The 10545-nt window shown below is 44.4% G+C and overlaps 1 protein-coding gene across 1 annotated transcript in view; it reads left to right on the plus strand.

Annotated features, from left to right (window-relative positions):
- ATP10B (ATPase phospholipid transporting 10B (putative)) overlaps positions 1–10545 on the plus strand; it is a 273096-nt gene that overhangs the window by 184087 nt on the left and 78464 nt on the right. Inside the window, 3 exon segments of the mRNA XM_019795040.2 lie at positions 2982–3088; positions 6543–6674; positions 9920–10047. Of these exon segments, the coding sequence (XP_019650599.2) occupies positions 2982–3088; positions 6543–6674; positions 9920–10047 (367 nt within the window).

The following is a 10545-nucleotide window of genomic DNA, read 5'->3' on the forward strand; positions in this document are numbered from 1 at the left end:
TGGGAAGGAAAATTTTTTTTTTTTTTTTTTTTTTTTTTTTTTTTTTTTGGCCAGAGTGGCAGTTAATTATCTTGTAGGGTTAAATTTACTAATTTTTTTTTTAAACCTCTGGTGAAATAGCATCAAAATCATGACCACACTCTGATTCGGGAAAGGCAAGATTTCACTGAGGTTGGTGTTGCAGGTAAGAACAGGGACTTTTGAGTTTGACAGACCTGGGTTTGAATTCAAGTTTTATCACTTTATCACTTACAATTCAAGTGTGACCTTGAGGAAATTCATTAACCTCTCTGGTCCCTGGTTTTCATACCTGTAAAACAAAGATTATAAGGTCCACATCGTGGGACTTGTGTTTTCTACGAATTAAGTAGTTTATCCCATAGAGAGCCCATAGCACAGCACCTGGCGCACAGCTGGCTGGTGGCGGAGCTCTAGTCGAAAGTGTCACTAGTACGCCTCAGCTTTAGCTTGGCCTGAGAATTTGGCTGTAATTCTGCTCCCACATCAGACCACTGGTCTTAATGCAAAGACAGACCAAAAAAGAGTGATGGTAACGATGAGAAACATGCCCTCATTCAGCGCTTTCACAGTTTCTAGAGTACTTAACAGAACATCATCTCTATCTGACTATTAGGATTCCCATTTTCCAGATGGGGATGTGACTATTATCCTCATTTTCCAGATGATCTAAGACTTTCCAGATAGACCCAAAGGTGTACAATAGATACCAGACAGTACCAGGGCTTGAATCCAGGTCTTTCCACTTGAGCCCTGGCATGTTTTGCATCATTGTGCAGAACAGAGCTCAGCTTGGTAAGGCACTTCTTGCCCAGTCGGGTCTGGAATAAGGCATAAGTAGTCTTCTTGGAAGGCAGACGTCTGTGGTTTCTCTCCACCCACATTTTCTCTGGCCTCTATGCGATGTCCCGAGGAACAATATGAGAGGGGAAAGGATAAGAACAATACAAGATGGGGCGCCTGGGTGGCACAGTCATTAAGGGTCTGCCTTCGGCTCAGGGGGTGATCCCACCATTCCGGGATCGAGCCCCACATCAGGCTCCTCCACTGGGAGCCTGCTTCTTCCTCTCCCACTCCCCTGCTTGTGTTCCCTCTCTCGCTGGCTGTCTCTCTCTGTCAAATGAATAAATAAAATCTTTAAAAAAAAAAAAGAACAATACAAGATAAATAAGGCTTTTAAACACAAATTATTTTAAAATGCACAACAGCACAGACAGAGACAGGCGGCGCAGGGCCCAAGCTCCTGGCAAAGAGGAGCGTTCGTTGCAGGCATCTGTTCAGGTAGAACTTGCCGCCTGCCCCAGCAAAGAGGCCACCCCTTGTGCCTGAGGTTGGTGGATTTGGTTCATCCCAAGTCAGCTGTCAGACATTCTCTTGATAGAGTCAAAAGAATTCAAATGGAAAGGACTCGAATTCAGTGCAAGTTAATGGGGCACTATTTTGGGAACCCTAGTGTGAAACTGCATGAGGGCTGCTGTCTGTGGCCTGAGTCCCCGAGTCCTAGGATTTCCCATGTATTAGGTGTGCAGCCTCAGAAAAATCTCTCACCCTCTCTGGGCTTCCTCTTTTTCATGAGGATGATAATCACCCTTCTAACTTCCCAGGAGTAGGAAGAATCAAATAAAATGATACAAGTAAACTTAGTTTATAACCACAGTAAGGAATAATTGGTATGAAAAGGCACATTGAGTTGCAGTATAGCTTCTGGGGCCAGACTTTGTGGACTCGAATCCCCATTCTGCCATGTACTAGCTCTATGAACTTGCCTCAGTTTCCATGTCCATAAAGTGGGTAGGTAACATAACCTGTTTCCCAAGGTTGTCATGATGATTAACTGTGAATGGAAAACAATTATCGCCAGACCTAGAAAAATGAAGTATTGAAGAACTAAAAAGACAAAAGCCCTAAGGTTCAGATTGTTATTCTTTTTGTTCTCCCTAAGGCTTTCGGCAAGTTATATNGAATCCCCATTCTGCCATGTACTAGCTCTATGAACTTGCCTCAGTTTCCATGTCCATAAAGTGGGTAGGTAACATAACCTGTTTCCCAAGGTTGTCATGATGATTAACTGAGTGTGTGAATGGAAAACAATTATCGCCAGACCTAGAAAAATGAAGTATTGAAGAACTAAAAAGACAAAAGCACTAAGGTTCAGATTGTTATTCTTTTTGTTCTCCCTAAGGCTTTCAGCAAGTTATATTTAAATTTAAATGTCCCAAATATACCAAAGGAAGGGCATCAGCATCCAGTGAGGGCCAGACCCCAGGTAATAACGGGTGTTGGTTGGCCTCAGAAGTTTCTGGTGTGAGGTGGAAAACTGCAAATGCCCCTGAGGCTAGAGCAGGGAAAAAAACTTCTCGGCTTTCAGGAGCTGCCTCCCACCCATGGCACAGAAGGCTACCGTCCCCCCCGCGAGGTCTATTTACTTCACGAGAGACGGAGCAAGAGGAGGGTGGCACAGGAGAGAGTAAGTCAGAGATGTAGCTCCCAAAAAGAGGAGGCTTGCCATCTCACAGTGTGAGGGGGGCACAGTCGGTGGCTTCCGCAGACTTGCACAGTCAGACTCTGCGGTCTGCTCCCAGCGGCCAGGTGAGAGTGAGCATGGGAACGCTGCCTGAGGCAACACAGCACCGTCTTGTAGGGCCAGAAGCCACTTCCCCCACACTAAACCATTCTGAGTGAGAAAACTGAAGCCAATGCTTTTTCAGCAGAGCTCTGACTTTGATGATTTCCATAGAGATGGATAATTCCCTTTAAAGGTCCAGCCCCCACCAGGCCTCCCAGGAGCAATGAAGGTTGTACTTGAACCTGGAGACCAGATGCCGAGTTAATAATGCCCATTCCACTTCTGAAAAAGAGGGAGGAGAGGGATCGTGCTCAACTCACCACTTCTAATTCTGTGATGCAACCAGTGACAGCGTGAAGAGGCCACCTAACCGCTCCCGGTATTTCTTCATCCCCAGGGAGCATCCTGACCAGACGAGGACTGGCTTTGGCAGTGAGAGCCTTCTGCTTCGAGGCTGCACCATCAGAAACACCGAGGTGGCTGTTGGCATCGTCATCTATGCAGGTCATTGATTTATGTTGTGCCTTCCCCTTCCCCTCCCTCTTCCATCCCCTCCAAATCCACCTTCAGTCAGTGGGAATGTTCTGAGGGCTACAAGAAACTTCCCATTTCTCAGCTAAGCAAAGTGAGACTAGAATCACAGCAGCTTCCTTGGTTCGCAAGAGATATACTAGATTCCAAGCTGACGTCACTCATCTGAACAGAAAGAGGGATTCGTGCTCGTTCTCCTCTGGTGGTTTTGTGACACTAACTAAAGGCAAGATGAAGAGTGCTTTCTTGAGCCTGAGGAATAATCTCACCCAACTTAACAACTCCACCTTTTTGTGAAAATGGTGCTTCCATTTCCTCACCTATGCAAATGGGAAGAACATTTGGCTCAGTCTCACAATGTACTCCTGAGGATCAAATGACCCAACACGTGAAACAGATTATGTCTAACACAGTGAGCACTCCTTGGGTTTTCGTTGTTGCTTCAGCAGTTATGTGTGTATTACTTATTCATTTTGTGGTGCTCTAGCTCTCCTTTCCACTTTGATTTTGCATTCCAATGGGAAAAAAAAAGCAGCCTTTTTACAAAGAATCTGTAGTCTTAGAGGGCCGTCTTGGGACTGCTGCTATATATCCAGTACCCAGCGCCCAGCACTCGGTTGGTGCTCAATAAATTTCAGCTGTTGCATCAACAACTGCAGACTTCTTCCTCTGCAGAGAAAACAGTCTCCCTGGAGTGTCTACCTTCACTGGAAGACCCCAGATTATGTTTTCCTGGGTGTCCCACTCACTAGGACATCTTGAAATATTTTGTTTGTTATTTTCTTTGATTTGATTTGGAATTCATAGAACCCCACTTTTGATGGATATGGCAGAGAATTTAAACATCAATCTACCTGAAGATTCACTTTTTGAAACTGGCAAAGAAAAACAGGTTTTTAAAAAGATAATGTCCCAGTCTAGCTAGCTTTCCCTAACTTGGTGGAGGGGAATTGTGTTTGTCAGTTCAGGTGACTCTTTTCAAGGGTCTTTGGCAATGAAGTTCAATGCTATCTGGTAGACCTACTAAAGATAAACTCTGAAGAAATCCCCACCCCAGCAAAAAATCCCACATGGGCTTGGAGTTTGCTTCTCTGCCTGATCAGAAACGAAACTCTGAGTGAGTGATGAGCATGGTAAATGAGGAGGCAGATTTGGGAGAGAGTAAATCATGACTCTGAGGAGTCAGGCTGCCTGGGGGTGAAATCTACTGGCTGGCTGCATGTTCCTGAGTGTGTTGGTTAAGCTTTCAACACAAGGGTCTAATACTTCTCACCTTGTAGGGTTATCAGGGTCAAATAACATTGTCTGTGAAAGGAGCCTAACACAGTGCCTGGCACATATTAGGTTCTCAAAAAGTGTGAACAAAAATGGCACTAATTGTTTTAGTATAGTTATCTAGGGCAAGGGGTTCTCAACCTTGGTACTATTGACATTTTGTTCTAGATTGTTCTTTGTGGTTGGGGGCTGTCCTGTAGAATGTTTAGCAGCATCCCTGGCCTCAAGATGCCATTAGGATATGACAACGCAAAATTTCTCAATACGTTGCCGGATGTCCCCTGGGGAGTAAAATCACCCTTGGTTGAGAACAACTTGTCTAGAGTCACATTCTCTCCTCTGAAAATATGGATAAACAAAATAGGAGCACCTCAGCGTCTAAGGCCCAAAAAGGTCAAAGTGAGCCTCCCAGAAGGAAGAGATCCAACATAAAGGTGTGTGCTCCTCACAGCAAACATCTATTGAGCCCCTACTGTGTGTAAGGAAGTAATTTAGGTACTTCATGCATATTAATTCACTCTTCTGCCCCAAACACACACACACAACTATTATCTCTCATTCTGCAGATGAGGAATTGAGTGAGGTACAAAAGGATTAATTCACCCAAGATCATTTGTCTCCCGAGATTAATTCCTTATAACCTAATGTCAAGTCTACAGAATCAAGCTCTGACTCTAGACCCCACATTCCAACCATTACACCATACTGCATTCCCTGTGAGCCCAACATTTATCAAAAGAACAGAGGGATTTCAGAAGGTGAGGAGAAGGTGGGTAAGGAGGGAGGTCTGAGGACCCCTGACGTGAGGCAAGCCTGAAGCAGGTGGGAAGGGCACGAAGCCACCAGTGCAGTCAGCCTATGCTCATTACTGTGGAAACCCCCCCTCACAACTACAGCAACTTGAGTCTGATTAATAAGCCCAGCGTTTGCTCACTCCTACTGTTTTGTTGCCACTTTAAATCCACAAGGCAACCAGCTAAAGAGCATTAAAGCCATTTACTGCTGGAGTTGATATATTGGTTTTCTTTAATTTTGCACAGCAACTATGTGGTGTTTTTTTAATTTGCTGTGAAGTACAGCATGGTGGTTAAGTTTAGCAGCCCCAAAGGACAGGCTCTGTCTAAAGACAAAATCTTAGCTTGGCTCTCAGCTCTTAGTTGTGTGGCCTGGGTACCATGAATTGGTAGGAGAAAGAGTGGGAATCAGAATCCTGGGTTCTCAGTATGGCTCTGATGTCCTGGTTCTTTCCATTTGGGCAGGTCCTTTCTACTCTTTGGTCCCCAGTCTCCAACTGGAACAAGGGTGATTGGATGAGATTGGTAGTTTTCAAGTTCTGTTGTCCTCGCTTTGAACAAAATTTTATGCAGAACTCCAGGATAAGCGTAGAGCAGCTCAAGGCCAATGCTGTAGTGGAGGCTTTTGGCCCCTACCACTCTTACACAAGCAACACCAACACCTGAGGCAAAGAGGCAAGAATGAAAACTATTGGCCTCAGGCACTGTCCTGCCACAGGACCTTGGCATGTACTGTTGCCTAAGCCCAAAACCATGTTCTCCCAACTCTTTTCTCTCCTTTCAGATGTCCCTTATATGTCACCTCCTCTGAGAAGCCTTCCCTGACCATGTTCTGTAACACCATCTCTTACTTATCAGCCCATTGTTTATTTCATGGGACTTATTATTAACTGTAATTATTTATTTGTTTTCTTGAATATTTTCACCAAAATATGAGTCATCTGTCTCATCCTGTATCCTACCATTAGCCCATAACAGTGCCTTTGTGCAAATTAGAAAAAAAATAGCCCTTCCTCTAGACAGCTTACTGTACATTTGCAGAAACGTATCATGATAAACCTACAAATCTACAACAACAACTGAATGAGGGGTGTTTCTTGTGCAGTGTACAACCTTAGCTTAGTAGCTCTGTCATTGTGTACCACAGTGTCTGGTGTGGAGGTGATGCTCAGTAAACACGTGTGAAAAATTGTGTGAGGCCTCTACACCTGTTCTCAGCAATCTCCCTGAGGCAGGAAAGATTTATGTAGAGGAAGAAGTCTCTCTTCTATTGTAAGCTCCTGTGAGAAGAGCTAAGGATATGATCCAGGCCAGAGGAAAACAGAAGTTAAGACTTATTACCTCATTTTCTCTCAAAGGCCATGAGACAAAAGCCATGCTGAACAACAATGGCCCACGGTATAAACGCAGCAAGATTGAGCGGCGCATGAACACAGACATCTTCTTCTGCATTGGACTCCTCCTCCTCATGTGTCTCATTGGAGCTATAGGTATGGAATGTTCTAGAAGGAACAAGACACAGTAAACTTCTGTTTCTTTGGGGAAGTTGTTTCAGCTGAGTCTCAGTTTCCTCATCTATTAGAGTTAATAAAAAAATAAATCCTACCCTATATTTTAATAGGATATCAATCAAATAAAAATGCTTGTGGGGGCACCTGGCTAGCTCAGATAGTAGAGCGTGTGACTCGTGAGCTCAGGATCCTGAATTCTAGCCCCATGCTGGGGGTGAGATTACTTTAAAAAAAATGCTTATGAAAACCTGAAATTATTATGTACTCTAAATATTAGGAATATTATCTATCATTTATTTCTCCAAGAAATACTTACTGAACCCAGGCACTCTCTTAGCATAAGAAAATAAAAAGATGAATCAGGTTGAAGACTAGTTCTTAAAGGCCTCACAGTTTAGCAGGAAGAAGTCTAACACATGAACAGAATTGGCATAATCTGTCCTATACATGCAAGTACTATCTCAGTTTTCTATTGTTGCTATAAAAAGACAACACAAATTTAGCAGTTTAAAACAATACTCATTTATTCTGTTACAGTCCTGGAAGTAAGAAGTCCAAAATTAATTCTACTGGATTAGTTCAAGGGTCAGCAGGGCTCACTCCTTCTGGAGGCTTTGAGGGGAGACTCTGTCCCTTGTCTTTTTGAGCTTCTAATGACTCCTTCCTCTTTCTTCAAAGTGCATTACTCCAATCTCTGCTCACACTTCCTTCTCCTTTTTCTGTAGTAGTATCTCCCTATGCCTCTTTTTTATAAGGACATTTATAACTACATCACTGGGCCCACCTGGATAATCAAGGACACTCTTCCCCATCTCAAGACCCTTAACTTAAATCACATTCTCAAAGCCCCTTTTGCCATGTAAGATAGCATATTGCTGGGGCCAGGATGTTAGGATGTGGACATCGGTGGAGGCCATTATTCATCCTACTGTTGGTAGCATGAGAGCATCGGGGGAGGAAGTTTTCCTCGAAGAGGTCAATGGAGCTGATCCCGGAATGCAATAGGCATTCACCACAGGAGGTAGGCGGCAGAGACAGGATGGGGGGGCGGTGACTGTGAAAAGAGAGAAGTCACTCTTAGCCCCAGGAACAGCACAAGCAAAGCACAGAGGTAGGAAGGATAATCATTTTATGCAAAGGAGCATTTGGCTTTTCGGTGTGGCAAGAGCAAAGCCAAGCATGGAGACCTGATTAGAACCAGTGTGCAGCCACGTTCCATAACTGCTGAGTGTGGAAACCTGCGGAGGTATAGACATGAATAACTTGAGCCATTTAAGTTGATTCTCAGAGTGTAGGCAAAGAGGGACACTTGCTCTTATCCACTTTCTCTAAGGATGGTCCTCAGAGACGATCAAGAGGAAAAATTCATGTTAAGTCCTGAACCCCCTGCTGACCCCAAGCCAGTGGGCAACAATGGTGTTTGCTCTTTACTTGCCTTGGTCAGAAATTGTGCCCATCGCTGTTCTTGGAAGATTGTGTCTGAAACGATGAGACCTCCTAGGGCCCAGGGAGATTTTGTGTGCCACCATGGTGAGGACGAGGGGAGTTAGTCTCATGAGTACCCTGGGGTTTTTAACTGTGCTTCCCAGATGTGTCTAATGGCACTCCAGGTGAGGGTGGCCCGCAGCTGGGAGGAGAATACCCAGAGGGCCAGTGAAGTAGGGAACAACGCCATCCGCTTGTGGCCACCTCCATGCCCTCAGAGACACTGCAGGAACTGCTTGTTGCCTCTGCTTCTGAACAGGTTTTTTGAGGCAGAGTGTGAGCTGGAAAGGACATTTTAGATCATCTAGCTGTGTCTCCAAAGAAAGGAAGTTAATGATTAAAAGGTCACAGAGTGAGATAAGGTATAGGCAAACCAGAATCTGCTGGGCAGATTGCCCAAAATAATAAATAAATTGAAAAAGTAACAGGGAGGAGCAGAATTGTATGCTGTCTGAAAACCACTGCTCATACACAGTGACAGGCCTCTGATGGTGCCTAATTAAAGCACAGAACCTGCTGTGAAAGCTCTCAAGTCAGTGTCATTCAAGAGTTCTCTATTGCGTGCTTACTTGGACTGCATAAAGATGATGGTTTTTTTCTTTGCCCAGAATGCCCTCCCTAGGCCTTTTTGATCACCTGAAGCCTTCCTGGTCTTCAGGACCTCTCAAGGGCTCCTCCTTCATGCAGACTTCCCTGTCTCCCTTGAAGGCTAGAGTTATCTGCTCTAAAATAATACCTTAAAATAACCTCATGTCTGTAAGTCTCCTTTCTTCTGCCACGTATAATGGCATTGGGCCCAACCTCCTGGGCAAAGAAGCATCTTAGGGACAAGACAGCATCCCCTATGCTTTTTGTTCCCTGTAGTTCCTATCCTGGGGCTGAGAGCATTATACACATTTGGTTACTCTATTTTCACAGTAACCCCACAGAGGAGGTATTATTACTAATTGACAGATGAGACACTGGGATTCAGAAAGCTCTATAGCATTTCCCCTTATTAATCCTCAAGTGATGAATGTTTATCCCCATCTGTGGACAAGGAAACAGGGTTCATTCTGCATTTGAATATGTTACTATGAGTTCTCATAGCGTTCCACACTCTGCATAATACCTCTCACACTGTGGGATTTGTCCCTTCACATCTGGTCTGACTTAGGGACCTCCTCAAAGACAAGAGCTGAGACCAATTCCTTCCTGAATTAACAAATGTTGGGGGGGGGGCAGCAGGGAAGAGTGGGTGAACAGAGACATGGGTGAGTGGGTGTATGGATGGATGAACTGTGGATGGGTGGGTGGACGAATAGATGAATTGTGAAAATGTGGATGGGTAGATGGATGAATGGGTTTATGCATGGGGGAAGAAGAGGGGCTAGCTTACAGGTCTATCAAGATCCCCAGTCATGCACTTTCCACCACACAACTGAAAAGAACTTGGGTCCCCTTTTCTCTTTCCAATCCCTCTATAACAGGACTTCATCAAAATGTAAGCGATCCCCATGCTAGTCTCCTCCTGGTGAGACAGACTTTAATTCCATCAAGAGATTGAAATGTTGGGGATGTGAAGGACCACTTTAGATGAATACATACATACAGAACTAGGCTGTACAAAATAAGGATGGGCTCCTCCAAAGCACACTCACTTTCAGGAATAAATAAAGTGCTGATATAATAGCCCTTAATTAGACTAATATAGAATTAAGTGAAGATTCTGCTTACTCTCTGATTTTGCCTGCTCTCAGGTCACCGCCTCTGGAATGGGACCTTTGAAGAACACCCTCCCTTTGATGTGCCAGATGCCAAGGGCAGCTTCCTTCCCCTTGCCCTTGGAGGCTTCTACATGTTCCTTACAATGATCATCCTGCTCCAGGTAGGAAGCCCTCCCTAGCGAGGGGCTCAAGAAGACCTATGATCAGTACCTGCACAACTTTGTGAAATAAAGAGAAAACAGTGCTGGCCCCAAGAAAGAACTAACTGAAATAAGATGAAAAAAAAATGGTCACTGCTTTCCTGTGAGTCTTTGAAGGTACTCACATTTGGGGTAATGTCAGGACAAGCCCTACCTTGTGGAAGGAACCTTGCTCTCAGATAATAATGGAGGAAAATATTTATCAGGCTTTTCTATTTAAGATTAAGATTATAGTAGTAATCCAAGTGTACCCGCCTCTTTGCCAGATATAAAAGAACAGGTAAAATCCTAATGACCTGGGAACAGAAGAAGATAAAATAGCTCAGAGAACTTGAGAGAACCATCAAGCCCTAAGGATTGGGAGAAAAAAAACCACAGGTTATGGGGCGCCTGGGTGGCTCAATCATTAAGCATCTACCTTTGGCTCAGGGTGTGATCCCGGCATTCTGGAATCCAGCC

This window comes from Ailuropoda melanoleuca, chromosome 3 (assembly GCF_002007445.2).
Source record: "Ailuropoda melanoleuca isolate Jingjing chromosome 3, ASM200744v2, whole genome shotgun sequence".
NCBI lineage: Eukaryota > Metazoa > Chordata > Mammalia > Carnivora > Ursidae > Ailuropoda > Ailuropoda melanoleuca.